At 38.9% G+C, this 16604-nt stretch overlaps 1 protein-coding gene across 1 annotated transcript in view; it reads right to left on the bottom strand.

Moving 5' to 3' along the window:
* Window positions 1–16604, bottom strand: part of RFT1 (RFT1 glycolipid translocator homolog) — an 83197-nt gene that overhangs the window by 30207 nt on the left and 36386 nt on the right. Inside the window, exons 6-9 of the mRNA XM_085624543.1 lie at window positions 16070–16204; window positions 14551–14629; window positions 12498–12548; window positions 7982–8112 (exon numbers count right to left, since the gene is read on the bottom strand). Of these exons, the coding sequence (XP_085480669.1) occupies window positions 7982–8112; window positions 12498–12548; window positions 14551–14629; window positions 16070–16204 (396 nt within the window). The remainder of the gene's footprint in view (window positions 1–7981; window positions 8113–12497; window positions 12549–14550; window positions 14630–16069; window positions 16205–16604) is intronic.

Raw genomic sequence — 16604 nt, forward strand, 5'->3', positions numbered from 1 at the left:
GAGATCAATACCAATTATGCAGAGTTTTAAAATAAGCAAACATTAAATGTGCTTCTCTAAGTGAGCGATCATTTCCTTCCAGTTTCCCTGTGGAGTATTCAACTTCTAACCGCTCCTGCCAATAGGATTTAGCCGCAAAACAAGTTCCACGTTAGTATAAATTGCCATTAAGTATTTGGTACATATTAGATGCACCACTCTTAGAAAAGCCACACAGGCGAAGGTAGTCCACAACCGGCGAGGGTGAGAGATGAATCGGATCTCACCCTAGTTTACCTCTAAAGCAATGCCGCCCTTGCCAATACTTCCAAAGCTGTGACTGGGGAAGAGAAAGTTCTGATTTTAATGACTCAAATTAACGAAACGAAGACCCATCAAGGAGGTCCCCCATTGTTTTAATTCCCTGTTCTGTTCTTCATACAGAGCCCATCTAAGTAGTTTTTGATCTACAGTGATTCCCTTATTGTTCCAAAGTGGTGCATTCTTATGAGCTGTACTATCCACTCTCAAGAGCCAGTGCAAATCTCTCCAAGCGGCCCACATAGCTCTTATGTTCGGAAGACAAACTTGGGCTGCTAAGAAATGAGATTTGTACAAGATATCTAAGCCCACAGAAGGCTTAATAATATTCCACTCCCATGTCATCCAATATGGCTGATCGGTAACAGGAACCAACTGATAAGCCAGTGTTGAGCAAAATAGTAAAGACGCATGTCAGGGAGACGAATACCACCTGACCTGGAATCTGCATGCAACCTTGATGACTTAAGTTGTGGTTTCTTGCCTGCCTAGGTAACTCTCTGAAATATACTGTTCAATAAATGTACAATACCACTTAGCCTTCCAAGGTTTCGCCAACATCTTGAAAAATGTTTACAATACATAATTTCTAAGCAGGCTCCTCATGAGGTAAGAATATACTAGCTAACTATGACCTAACTAGCACTCAAACCTCTGAAGAAGCTGCTGCCTGACCCAACGCTAGATCCTTTTTTAAAGGGCCTGCAAGCTAAATTACAGCCCACAATCACCTACAGGAGTGAATCATTAAGAGGGATAGATGCAACAACTATAGATAGTGTAATAGTGACCTCCTACCAAGCGATCTTTCAGCTCCCAAAATACGTCTCTCCAGCTCAAATAAGGTTGGAATTTGGGCTTCAAAACCAGGTGATAGAACGAAGGGGAGCCTACGTTAAATGCTGGCACAAGATCAGAACAGCCGAAGAGGGGACTTTGAATAACCACCTCTGGGTAGATTTGTCTCGCACTGGAAAATCGCCAGCAAACAAATATCTCCAGCAATCCATCAAGATCTTAGGCCTGGCAGAACTTTGAAATTGCCAGACGGCTTATTCTGTCTTTAAAAAGATCGTTACAAAGACAACAAGACTAATATCAGCCATGGAAGACAAGAAAACATTACCACAGAGAGCCCATCGTTGGGCTGTGCTAAACAATTTTGATATCCTTAAACCACAAACCTACCTCAAGGCAGGAACTAAGCTGGCGACAAAAGAAACATTTTTAAAATTGCGCTTGGGAGTCGGCTCAATCACCCCGTTTTTGCCGCCCTGGGAAAGAAGAGGAGGAGACCGACCCTGTCGCCTGTGGCACGGAAAACCTTATTCACATTATATGTATTTGCAGCAAACTAAAGGATATAAGGCGTACTCTACTAAAAACATCTTTTAACCAGCATGGAGTCAGGTCATGTAGACAGGAGGTAATGCTGTGCTTCAATCCAACTTTAGTACAGCTAAACTGCAGCTTCACACATTTTTTAGATCTCACTACATTGAGATTGAAAAACGTAAGATCATTGGCTGTGAACTCTGCTCCACAAGATGGTTCATCAAGATAACTTCGAGAACATCTTCAACAGCTCTACGATGCCAAAAACAGGCACAATCAGTAACTGTTTTAAGCTTGGGACCATCTTTAACGCTTAGCGCATTTTAAGGAAAAGCTAGATAATCTAGAGTGAAAGTTTTGCAAAAGATTTTGCACTAACACAACCTGTTTGTTTTTCATGACTATGTATGCAATGGTTTTAATTAATCAAGCATAATAAATTTACCATTTACCTCCCACGTGGCTGCCTGACAGAGGTCCAGAGAGGGGAGCCAGCACTCTAACACAGTAATGGCCGCTTTCCCCCTGGTGGAAAGGGCACGTTGCACCTCAGGCGGTTATTTCTTTGCCAGTGCGTAGGAAATCTTGATACAAAGCATGATCCACCAGGAGATGGTGCGCTTTTGAACAGCCTGTCCCTTCTTTGCCCCAGGGTTGGGTGTTCAGGCGGCAGAGGGATTGGACAGCTTGCTGGGGTTGGTTCTCGTGTCTTTGTTGGACTCTGCAGCCCCATCCCTGAAAGCACTGGGCCAACTGATATACTGGGTAGGGCTGGTACTGGGGAAGCCAAAATTGCCCCTCTGCGGTAGGGAAGAATGGACTGTTGTTGCAGCCGGGTTGAAAGGGAGAGGCCCAAAGATAGAGCAATGAACCTGCTCTCACGAAAGATCTTGAACGCCGTGTTACCCTTCTCACAGAATAGGCCATTCCCATCAAAGGGAATGTCAAGAATGACTAAACATCCACCAAAAACATAGTGGACCGTAACGGCGTCGGAGAGCCACTGTCGGAGTCATGGCTCTCCCAAGGGAGGCCGTGGTGTCCAATCCACACCGAATGGCGAACTTAGACGCATTCCTGCTGTTCTCTAAATTCTGGTTGAGAATGGCACTGCCCTCCTCAGGCAGCATAGGAAGCAGCTGTGACTGAATCCCACAAAACATTGGAATTTCGTCCCAAGAGCAATGAGGTGTTCACCGACCGCAATGCAAGGCTGGTGGATGAAAAGATGCACTTCCCGAAGTTATCCCACTTCTTGTATTCCCTACTCAGCGCTGTTGTAGGGAATGCACTAGGGTTGACTTTGGCAGTGGAGGTCTGGAACACCAGGCTCTCTAGGAGGGGTGCTGGGAAAGGAAGGCTAAGTCCCCTGAGGAGGGACTATGCTGTCGGGCAATCCTGTGGAATACAGGAGCCCCTGTGCAGGGTTTAGACCAGGTGCCCAGCACAGTATCGGTGAGGGCTTTATTAAAGGGCAGCAATGATTCTGGGACGCCTGCTCCTGCTTGAAGCACCTCAGTCAAGATATTGGACTTGAGCTTGACCTCGGAAATCTGAAGGTCAAGGACCTTCGGGCCCTTCACATCACCATGACAAATGACGCACATTCCTCTGAAGCCTGGCCAAGAAGGGACAGCATGACAATGTCTGGGTAAGTGTCTAGCACACTGGTATCTCCTAGCTCCTCATATCAGTTTTTCACATCAGGAGTCAAGGTCTCAAACAGGACATGCATGTTGTTGTAAAATTCCTGTAACTGGGCAAGTGTCGCCTCGTGCCGGGAAACTCTGGGTAGTGTGGTGCAGGGCCGGACACCAGCTCTGCAGTTAGAGTGCGGGAGAGGGACCAAGAAGTAAGAGGTCAAACAGCGGAAGCTGAAGGCCATTTCAACTTCTTCTTATTGTGCTTCTCTTAACAGACTTCAATGAGGAGGTCTTTGATCTCAAAGATGACCGTCTGCAGGAACGTCTCCTGGAGCGTCCTTGAGATTACTCATGGGAACGAGATCGGGAACAAATGAGAGCCTTCTTCTGCTGCTCCACTAGGAGTATCATCAGCTGCTCTTGAATAACCTTTGGGTGCATGAATTTGCACTTAGCGTAGGCCTTGGGATCGTGTCCCGGACCCAGGCACCAGCAAAAAACAGGTGGGGAGCAGACTGACATCTGGAAGTTACAATGCAATCCCCACAAGGCCTGAAACCAGAGGGTTTTGCAGGGGACATGTCCCTAACACACTGGGAGCAAGCTCAAAAAATTTACTATTGAGAAAAGTGAAAGAAAAGTTGGTCAAAAAGTGGCCAGGGTAACTACCTGGATACACGCTGTTGGGATTGAAAGAAAGGAACTGATCTCTGTGCACGATGGAGGTGTTTAACTTATCGGTGCGCAATTACAATCGGACGCCTGGGGAATAATCTAAGGTGAGGAAGCCGCGGTGTGAAGTCTCTATAAGACAAAAAGTTAATCCATTTTCCTGGAAAGTTTTGGGGTCGTCTGTCAAGTGGGGCTGAGAAAACATGGGGCAGTGGTGGGTCCCAAAATCCAATTTTTCCCATGCAATTTCCATAAAGAATTTTAGACAGCGCAACAGCCAAAATGGCTGAACAGAATAACAGCAAATTTGGCAGAAAGCTAGATCTTTACCCAGAAAGCATGTTTTTGTGATTTGATGTAAATCAGTTCATTAGTTTTGGAGGAATTAAAATTCAACATTTATAGATATGTTGACAATTGGTTAGAAATGTTGAAGCCCTCTGCTTGGCTAAGGGGGCTTTTTTTTTTTCGTGCTTTTTTTTACAGCGGTGCTCTGATTGGTTGGCTGCAACACGAACAGGAATGTTGTGGCAACTATTACAAGACTCGGGAACTTGGTCCCTGTCCTGAATTTACTAAAAGGATATATGGGGTCAGGATAGGCATACCCTGACCCGCTAACCCGTGTGGAATGGTCCCAGAGAAACCCTCTTCCTGGGCCAAAATTAAAAAAAAAATTGTTTGGCTTTGTGGTCCTGAAGGGCTGACAAAAAAATATATTTATTTTTTTAAAAAGGCCTCCGTATGTTACAGACTTTTCCCTGGGTTGAGTCAGCACACATTTATTTATATATATATTTAGTTACTCAGGAAAAGGAGTGGGCTATAGTATAGTTATTTTATACATTGTTTAAATATTTATGTAATTTATTCTTTACCCAATTCTGCACCATTTAATACTTTTTCATATATTTCAAAGGCTGTACTGGTTTGGAGACTAAATGGAAAAGAAGATTAGTGGATAATGTCATCAATGATGTAAATTGAGATGTCATCAGTGATGTTATTAATGTTATCATTGAACATGTCATGTGTCGGAATGTGAGGTAAGCAGTAAATGTCAGTGTATATCCGAGTTTATAAGTGTATTTTTAAGAGATATTTTCACCTAATTATGTCAATTTAACCTTTGCTCTTTCAATATACACACACACAAAGACATATATACACAACTCTGCTGCTGTTAAAATAACGCAAGTATATATTGACAGCCTGCAGGACAAAAAAAAGTGTTCCTAAAAATAAACAAAAGTAGTTCATAGATACTTATCTTTGGCAAGCAAAAAGACAATAAGCAGTAATTGCATACTAATGTATTTATGTTTCTTAATTAAATATATACTATAGTACTTGAAATCTGCTTTACTTTCTTAGACACAAATGCTCCTCCCTACGCTGCATAGCTCTTATCAATGTTACAGTCAGTAAAAGCACAGTTAACAAACACAGATGCTCTTACATCTGCTTTAAATACCAGTACTAACAAACAAGTCAGAGGCACTTAACACAACACATCAGTAGAGTACTTTTTTTTTATGCCTCATATAAAAGCAGCTGCACAACAGGTGGTTAAAACGAATTAGTGGCATAGAATAAATTGCGTAAGAATTGTTATAGTCCTGCAGGAATTCAGTGGATAAGATTAAAAGAAGAAGTCTTTCAAAAAGGTATGTCAGGAAGGGGCATGGTGGTCTGCTAAGCCACAACTTAGGACAAATTATTGGACAGGTTAACAAAAGTTAATGTTGCAAATGTAGTGGCAACTATTCAAAATATGTTTACCAGTTTTAACTAGGAATCTAGTTGAGACTTACTTTGCCCTTCACTGTAACACTGTATAATCACAAGAGAAGGGCAAATGAATGTTTCACTCTTTAGGCATACAGCCCAGCAGCAGGAGGTCAAGGGATGAGAACCGGAGGAATTCATAGTCCCCCTGATATATATTTGAGTACTTATTTTTTATTGGTATTTTTCAAATATATATATGTATTTATATGGTATTTTATAGCATAACATGAACCTAGCGAAAAGGCACCAGAGTGCGTCACACAATGAAAAACAGGCATAAAGTCAACAACTGATAGGAGAGGTAGCTAGTTTGTGGACCGTTAATGAACTGTGATGTAGTATTTTTTAAAGAGGTGCCTCTTCAGTTCTTTCCCAAATTGGAGTAGTGTTGGGGCGGTCCTGATGGATTTGGTGTTTATTTATCTGAGGCCCTTGGTGCGTCGATGGAAAAAGCCTTCTGCAAGTAAATTTTTTGTTTTTTTCAGTGAATAAATATGAATAATTCATTTAATTAATTGTTCACAATCCGAAAAAAAGGAACTTATTCAGCTTAACTAATTATTTTTATAAGCTAGTCATAATATCTTTACAAATAACATATACATGTTTGCTTCTTATCATCATTACTAGACTCCTCCTTGAACACAAAGTGATATGTATTACTGTCCTCTCAAAAATAAGGCTAAGGGGGCATTCTAGTCCACCAAAAATAACAGCCCTCCATACAGGCCAATATCACGTAATTTAGGAGAAGAAAGGAATATTATAACTTTCTAAGCTAACAGTACCTTTAAGTGAAGTAAATTTTCAAATCAGCGCTTATGCTGAAAGATTGTGTGCAAACCTCTTTGAGCCCAAACACAAATGCAGCCTCAATCTTAGCTTTTTCATGAGGAGTTTCTAGTTTATTCAAGGCCTCAGACTTGGAATAATCACCTTTGTGGAACTAAGAATTTGTTAGGTAAAGTACATTCACCGGGTCAAATCCCCAAATTCAGACAGTTAGAGCTTGAAAGTTGGCTACATTTCCTGCCATTTTTGTGAATGAAAGTTGGAAAGGTTTAGTGTCTTTCCATAATTTAGTTTTTTCCATCCATGTGTATGGTAATCTTTTTTTTACCAATATTTATAAAGTGATTTGTTAAAATATACTTGTTTTATTTAGTGATGACCAATTATTTTGCTTAGTAAAATGTTCGACATACTCTTTTAGTTGAGAAGAGGTTTCTGTGCTTTAGGTGTTCACAAATAGAAATGCTACTATACTAGCATCTGTATTGACTCCTAGGGAACACATTAGTCTCAAGGCAAAAAGTAAAGAATATGAAAGTTATCTTCAAAGTTGACCTCTTCTTCAACCTTCCACAAACTCAAAATAAATGCAGCGAGGAGAGTGAAATCACTAGCTGAATGTGCACAAGACTGTCTCCCCACTACAACAATGAAATCACTTGACAAACATCAACAGGATGGCCTACTGAAATGAAACTATGTGAGAGACCTAAAAAATAGAAAGAGGTGCTATAATGTGTCTAGAAGATACAACTGTCAAGACGATATATCAGGCAGTCTATACCTAACGGCCCTTAAAATGAAGTGGTGGACACATGGAGGGTGTAAAAGCCCAAGGCATACAGCTCTGGAACTACCTAGCCCAATCACTCGGGGAACGACTGAACTACCAACGAATCAAGAAATTGTATACCATAGGATTTCATTGTATGGAGCTATCTTATTTTCTAGCCAGATCATATTTGTCAGCATACTGATTCCTAGAACTCCAGATAACACAATATGCAAGTCTAGGAATTCTGTATAAACCACCATGCTTCCATTCGCTTAATGACCATATGTAGCCACACCAACTCAAGAGACACCTTTAGTCTACCTACACAGGACTGTGTTCAACACGTAGCAAACAAATGCATTCTCCATCTCAATTAGCTCCAGAATCCATGCTCAGTTTCAGGAAGAACTAAAGACCCGCCAATTCACCTTACCTGTAAACTCCAATATCAGTTAAGGTATTTTTTAGAAAACAAAATACAACTTCAGACATTCTGGCTTGAAAAACGTGCCTAATTTAAAATTGGATATTATATCATTATGAAGTTCATGTTTCATGAAAGAAAATGATATCATATGTCTAACAATAAGGTTTTGTGTTTCATTTGTCAAGCAATATTTGCTGATGCCAACATGATCGGATCGCCAAATGTAGATATATAAACAAACATTACCTGTCTCTGATTTTTTGCATTCTTCCCCCTCTCGAGCACCTTAGCAAAGAAAACGTAGAAGCTTTCCTCAATTGGCATAAAGATAAACCTGGCTACCAGGGAACCAAGGTTATTGACGATATCATACACACCTACAAAAATAAACACCATTAAGGATGTAAATTGCTATATCTGAAATGCATTTTTGAGGCTTTTCCAACGTTCTTGCTTAATGACTATTTGTCCTCATGATGATACATGGTCCTCACAATGATCCCAACACGTTGCTTAGAACGTTTTTACAAACCTCTAAATATACACAAACCAGGTGCTTCTCTGTGTCATAAATAGACGTATTTACAGCTGGTATTTTATTACCTTGAAAATGTTCGGAGATTTATGTATGTCTGTTGGCCATTTCCAGAAGTACTCATGGAATGTTTTGATATTTCTATGAACATCAGAAATTGACTAGGTGCAGATATTTATTTTTTCAGAGAGAGAGTTTTTTTTAAATTAGTCATCGGTGAGTGGAGTCCGCAGACTGTAAATCCTTCAGCACATACTCATACGAGCCATTCTATATCAGGCATTGGTTAAGAACCCTGGTGATCTGTGCGTTACTGTAGAGGAAAGTGGCAACAACAGCAGGCTTGTGAGTAACAGCTTACCTGAAGGACAGAGCCCTCTCAGAAAAGTTACCAATAGTGATCTGGTATTGCAAAGAGAAGGGCGTCATATTCGAAAACATTTTTTACATCTTAATGGAAGATAATCATGATATGCAAAAATGAATTTCCGAATGCAGAGAATCTAGCAGAATGGTAGGTTTTCAGCAAATGCAAGTGTAGAAGATGGAGTGGGAAAAGTGCCTATTCTAAGGGTGGAGATGTGGGGGAGGTTGACAGCTCTTCAGTATGCAGTGAATATGAAAGAAAGTGAAGGTTTATGTGCATTCACACACATTTTGCAGGTAGTTGCCCACCCAAGGACTGCCTGCAAATATGTTCTCGAAAAAGTCAGAAGCAAGTTCCTTTCCAGAAAGGGAAAGTGGATGGAACATCTTAATATATCACTGGGGTGCAGCAAAAGGGGTTTGTCCACAATTTAAAAACTATCACTCAATTGCATATTTACAAGTTGAATGCCACAACGAAGTAGACCTTAACAAAGAAAGCATGTTTTGGAACGTTTATCTAGAACCTCTTTCTGAGAATATTTCCAAATTATTGCAATTCTACGGAATTTGAATCCATCTTTGTGAATGCCATTTGTGAGCATATTCCCTGCAGCTCTGTTTTTCCTGGAAAACATAGACACCGTATTTCCCTTTTGCAGTCGAATATGACCATCTTCCACCTTGTATTATTTATTAGGGGGTACATCTGCACATCTCCCTTCCTTCCTTTATTCATCTTTGTACATTAATCTGTTCAAATTTCAACTATGGTTTTTCTTTGGTCCGATGGTCTGCCCCTGCACATATTCTAGCACATCAGTACCTGCATATACCTTAGTGCATCCCCTGTCTTTACTAAAGTATGTCCCACTGCTGCCCTAGTCCGTCCACACCTACCAATACCCTTGCACCTATACCCTACCATACATTACAACAATGAACTATGGCAATACCCCGTCCCTACTTTTCTCCTATTCGCCCCATTACTCTTGCAGTTTTTCTCCTTACTTGTGCTCTGGTGCTATTTGTTTTCTTTTCCCCAGCATCCCGCTTTCTTTTTGTTTCTGTTACTTTTTCTTACATTTTAGGAGGAAACCAATTTTGGAAATTAAACAAAATGCAGTTTCACCAGCCTGTTTAGTTTTCTCCGAAAGGAGCTAAAGCCAAAGATGGCATAAGGTTAAAACATGCCCCAAGTAACTTTTTGGAATTTGAGTATTCCTGAAGTAGCAGACTTCTAGGAGTACTAGAAGTATTCTTGGTGAATCCCATAGACATTGGATATATACATTAAAAATAGGTGATCATCCAATGGACAGTTAGAATTTTTTCACTACGCTTAGAATATTATTATTTAATTTTTGTGAAGTGTGTTCTCAGTGAAACGTTTTTATTTTGAACTGAGTCGCGCTATCTGAATCTGCTTTAAATGTGCCAAGTGTGGTATTATCAACTTTTTATAAACTGGACTCAAAGATCACCTGTGTCGACCTTTTCAATTCTAGTTAAATTAAGGTTTTCTTTTTTAGGAAGTTTAGCAATAGTACAGATTGTCATTCAACGTTTTAAAATTTCTCCATGCAGAAAATGTAGAAGGCAATGTTGTTTATAGGCATTGCAAATGTATTCTGATTTTTGTCGTATGTTACAGAATCAAGTGTGGACATAATAGCTTGCTCATGGTTTAATACTGATTGTTTAAATTTTCTCTATATGGGCTGTCCAAAGTGATATTCAGAGCGCTACTACACACCTTAGAAAATAGGAGATATTTATGAGGATCAAGATACTCATTTTCATTCTTAATTAAAACTTTGTAATTTTAAAGCAGGATGCCTTCAGAATTATTTACAGAATTTAAATGAAAACATCCAATCCATTTAGACTTTGGTTACGTTCAACATAATGTAGGGGTTGTGTTTACTGCTATCCAACAAAAATCTTACATCAATAATTGGCAGTAAAATATATAATATTTCATGTGTCTGGGATAAGCCCGGTTGGAAAGAGTGCCTTTCCATATACACGTTTTTTTCCTTCAGTTGCCTTCACTTTGTCGCAATGATTTTCGACACACAATTGCATTCAGGAGACACTTGGGTTCGTTTTTAAAAAACACCGACCTTGCTGGCACAAAGAAGTTTGTGAGAACATTAACATACTGCCTTGGCATTTTATGCAAGGCCTTCATGTACATGATACAAATGTGTCTGTTAATGCCCGTATAGCGACGCAGCTATCTGTGGAATACAAACAATAGGCAGCCTGATCACAAACGCGGCCCGAGGCAAGGATGTCATTTTCTATATATATCCTTTTGTTTTCAAATACAATCAGAGGAGAGGCTTCTGCTGACTTTGAGGGGTCCATGCATGCTGAAGCTTTCTCCTAGCAGCTGACTTGACATCTCTGTGAGTGTTGTCCAATCAGTGACCATGACGGTCCCCACCAGGTAAAAAGGGTTAGATCAACCAGAAGGGGGTTTATTGGCAGACTATATGCTCACACCTTAGGGTTACTTTTCAGGAGCATGCTAGATTGTTATAATACTATATATGTATGCATATACAAGTTGTCTCAACAAAATGGTGTAACTCTTTGTTTTATTCACTGTTTTGACACTTCTTATAACTTTTATCTGCTACGTCTGTTAATCACTGCAGCACATATTTTCTATACAAGAATCACTACGGTTCAATAAATATTGAAACACGTCCCTTTGTGTACTTTTCTTGGCGAAAGAGGGCACGAGCAACTAAGCAAAACGTTCTAGGTCTGTCATCACGGTTCCTAAGGGAACAGAGTTGTTATGTTCAGTAGGTGCCAGAACTGTTTGCTCCCTGTCCAGGTTTAGGGGGTAATGCTGACACTGTGAGCTCGCTGGTCCAATGGACAACATATCCAGCAGGGGGTTTGGAATCAGTCTGGCACCAGCCTAAATGTATGTTGTCTGCAAACATGCGGTTTTACTGATTTGTGGAGACTACACAACAATCAAATTTAAGACACCCGTTCCCACCTCGACCGAACTTTCACTTGGACAGGTAATCAGATCTTTGTAGATCTATGAAGCTATCATGTTACAGAAAGCGGTCTCCTTTCAGTACACATAAATAATAGATAAAAAAATATGAACTCCATGCTTTCCTATCTAAGAACTCAACATAGTCTTCTCTCTTTCAGAAAAGTGTTAGAAACTCATCTTTGACTTACATTTACCTCAATAATCATCACTTGCTTCTTAAGAGGAATATAATTCAAATTGCCTTTTACTTGAATGTTTATACTACTTGGAAAATCAATGCAGTTTTTCTCGTGTTGTAAGAAGTCCCCTTAAGCAGCGTGTGATATGGGGAGGGCTTCATTTTGAACAATTCCCTATTATTATATAAAATAGTACTTTAGCACAGGTCTGCTACCTAGTGATACGTGAGTTTCTCAGGAATATTGCCACCTCACAATCGAAGTCACTGCAACAGGTTACTTTCATGTACACTGGTTTCTAAAGTGTGAAATTAAATACAACATATTTAATTATTCTAGATAAAAATAATGCATATAATATCGTATTATAACAGCACATACACTGTATCCTGAAAGCTATCCAATGTGCACATTTAAAAACTAAATACGCACTTAAATCAAACAAGGACACACAATTCAGTATATCTCTAATTATAAATACACTTGCCTAAATTCAGATTAACATAAAAATTCTTATTTTATAGGCTGACATGTATTCATCTTAACTACTGTAGCGAGGCATTACAATATAAGTCACATTAAGTACATTAAATGTTACATCAACACTGTGTATGCTCAGCTCAACTAGAGTGTTTAAAATTATGTTTAAATTACCTTGGTCTCCAAAATTCAGGACATTCAAAAATGTCATAACATATCGTTCACCTATACATGAAAGATAAAGAAAAAATAAAGCGGTTTATCTTTAAGAAGAGCTTTAAAGAGCTTTAGAAGCATTATTATGAATATCAGATCAGCTACCTCCTGCACCTCTTTATTATTTGCTTTGTGCTACCTGGTACCCATGTGAGGAAGTCTCAATCAAAAGTACACTTTATTGAAGGAATCTATTTATGCAATAAATTGTCAATCAAAATAAGAAAGCTCTGTTCAAATGAAAATATACTTGATTCACAATTAAAGACACAATAAGCATAGTCTTAGTTATTGATATAGGACTCTCAGTTGTGAAGTATTTTATATATAGTTTTCACCTTCTTGCCTTTTTTCTACCACGGGTCTATTGAGCATCTATATCAAAATAGTATTTATAAGAAATGTGTTAAACAGTTGATAGGGCAACATAAATCTATGTGCATGCGAGCAGAGTACATTCCCCATATAGATTCAGTAGAAAGAGAGCAGCACCTGGGATCTGTGATCAGTGGTACTAGATGTCAATGACAGTGGTACTAGGTGCCATTGGGTCAACCATTTAGTGTGTGTAACCCTGAAATATACCGAATGGAGTAATGAAATAGAGAACCCATTAAACTAAGTATAATATACACCATATTAATAAATATCATTAGAGTAACTTTATGTAGCTAAGATAATGAGCCACTGAATAAATTAGAATCAAGGGTCTGCGTGTAGTAAAAGTTGTGAAGGGCAATTCCCTAGTCCTGAAATGGGATCATCAACATAGAGGACATTTTGATGGTTACTGAGCCATACACTTGTAGGTTATGGCCCAATGAAGGAGAGGTGAGAAGCAGGAGTGTTGTTTGATGTAACTATACAATAGGCTTAAAATATGTAGTTTGAACTATGTAGTGGCTTACTTAAGCAATCACTTTTATATGTATACTAATGCAAACACTACACAGGATTTAATTACGGCAATGGAAGCACAAGGGATAATCCTAAAACAGCATTATCCTAAGGAGAGGACTTCATCAGGTCAATAGTTAATTGGACTGTGAAGAAGGAGTGAATTAATGTGGAACAGCCGAAAAGCAGTTTTGCAAGGTGATTCAGCCTCACCCGGATGAGTCTTGACCTTTACACAGTTGGACAATAATTGAGTGGGTCAAGAAATCATTTTCTTGGGTGGGGGGGGGGGGGGGGGGGGTTACAATGTAAAAATGGATCAAATGGACATTTTGTGTTAAAACAAGTAACTAACATTGGAGTGTGAATTATCATTCAAATACATTGTGTAACAAATGATTAGTCATATATTGGACACATATTTTGTGTCATTGGAGATTAAGAACCACATTAGCTTGTGAAAATATAGGAGGATATCTTGTTCACTTTTGCCTTGTTATATTATCCTTCAACCCTCTGGTTAGGTAGGGATACTCTTTGGTGAATACACAAATCTTCCTCTGGTGGCTCCATACCACTGCATCCCAGAGAGCTAATGTTCATATGGTCAGACATCTAACAAGGTACAACTAAGAAAGAACAATTTAAGAAAGAGTGGAAAAACAGAAGCTGAATGTCACATGCTAAATAAAGGAGAAATTATAGGGAAGCCATAACATAAACATGAGGGGTAAAAGGTGATAGGCGGATTGCCAGAATTAATCTCAGGAACTGATAATTACTCTGGGTCACAAGCCAGTTTAATGTTTTTGCCCACTTCAAACAGGCAGTTGCCACAGACTTGACAGAGCCTTGGTTCTGCTCCAATATGAATAGTCAAGCCCAAACTGCCAAGCTAGCTGCCCTATAAAGGGGAACACAAGCAACCACAGACCATTTTCAGCCCGATTTTGGCCTCATCACTCACATGTAGACATACCTATCCCACTAAGGGTGTCACACAGAGGGGAAAAAAGTGATAGCTTCAATTAAACACTGCCACTGGTAGTAACTTTGGGCCAGAATCCAGTCCAACAATTTTTCACTTGCATAACATACACATAGACATTCTCACCCTCTGTCAATATTTGTTTCAGGAAAGACTGTTTGAAAAAGCTCCAGGTCAGCTTTGCTTGTGTCCAGTTAACAAAAGCCTGAAATAGAGGACAATAACATTCAATCGATAACATTTTACATTTAGGAGACCTATAAAACTGTGAAACAACGTGTAATCGTTAATAATAATGGAGAAGTACTAAGGTACACTTTTTAATAAAAATACTCAAGTGCTTTCTGTCACAAAGCTTTACTGGGAATTGTTTATCTGGTACCTGGGAGAGGATGTCCACTGTGCATCTTTTGGTGGTTATGATTTTTCAGAAAATATAACATTTTAGGTGTTTCACGTATGTGATATAAGCATGGGGTGTCTCACCTTTTCTAGGCAACATACAATTTACTATTGCTACCACACAGTGACAAATAACTTGTTCTTAGAACAGAACATCCATGTTTTAGCAGCTCAGACATAATCAAGTCTGCCCAGCAAAAACAAGTTCATAACACAGATATAAATTCCTGTCTGTTTGAGAGAACATTCCAGAATATTAAAAGTTCTTTTGTAAGCCTAATCATCCAAATGAGAAACAAAGAGAAGATTGCTGACTGATATATATCATTCCAAAGATTTCATGACTTACAGTTCTAAAAAACAGAAAAATGGAACCTAAGCCAATGTGTTCAGTACTAGAAATAACACATAAACACTTTGTTACCATGATGACCAACACATTACATACCAACAGCCAGATTCACAAATTGACTTACACTCACAAATTTGGCTGAATTTTTATCTGTAATCAGTACACAACAAGGACCTTGCCATTGAAAGTTCTTTCCTTCCAGAGCACTGCTGCCTCATGAATGATATATATTATGTGGGAATAAATGCCAGGCAAGCATTAGGGAATAGGTAGTCAAAGGCATGGCGTCGTACTACATTAGTCTTTTGGGTAACTTAAACTTTCAATGCATACAGTCTCCAAATAAAGCAAATGAAGAAAAATGAGTTTATTGATCCAAGGTTTGAATAGACATAGGAGTTGGTGGATATTCATAACTCCTTTAAGGCCCATTCCGACTCACAATTTAACTACTGTCAAGAGCAGAGGAAATCCCATTGATGCTGGGAAGGGGTTTCCAATGGAGAAAAATAATTTTTCCCTTGCATATTTTTGTCTTTAAGTGTGCCACTGCATAAAGGCACTCATCTTTCAGTAGACATAATTGGTCACCTGGTACAATTACATCAGCAGAAATACCACTGCAGGACAAATCCAAGAATTCACAAAACATGTCCAGAAGCACGCCTTGAAAGCTGTGTCTGGGCGAGCTTACAGGATTAACAATGAAAAACTGTGAGTATCAGAAAATCAAATATCAGCAACCATGTGACACAATAAACCCGCAAGTATAGATTTACAACATTTTGTAAATCAGGCCTTAGACATTATATGGTCGCTTAAATTCAATAAATTCTTCATACTCATCAACATAATTCATCAAAATACTTTTACAGCTACAAGGCTAGTTACCTGGTTCTTTTTCACAGAGGGCAGTAGATCAATCATTCTTGTTACTGGAAAGCATTTATTTTTTGCTTCAGGGGATCCAATAAACTTCCCAAAATAAGTGGCATAACAGACAACCAGTACGGTTGTATAAAGAAGCTGTAAAGAAAAATAAATGACTGAAATATTGGTCATGTGGGAGTGCAACGGTTTAGAATGGAAATTTTAGGGGTATGTGAAATGTTCTTTAGTTATCTAAAACATCCATATACCCTCATGAATATATAATTGATCAGGGGCAAACTGAGCTGATAATTTCTTTATTATCTTATATTAAAACACTTCTAAGTATTACACAGGGACTTGAATACCATGGAATTAGTATTGTAATGGAAATACAGACCTACACTAGCCGCTTGACAAATTATTCTGTCGGCATCAGATCTAAAAAAATTTAGAAGTGTTGGAAATCTAGAAAATATATGCAACTCAATAGAAAGAGTTCCTATGAATGTCTGTTCACCTTAATTTATCTTAAAATTAATTGCATTGTTAGTAT

This window comes from Triturus cristatus, chromosome 9, assembly GCF_964204655.1.
Source record: "Triturus cristatus chromosome 9, aTriCri1.1, whole genome shotgun sequence".
Classification (NCBI taxonomy): Eukaryota; Metazoa; Chordata; class Amphibia; order Caudata; family Salamandridae; genus Triturus; species Triturus cristatus.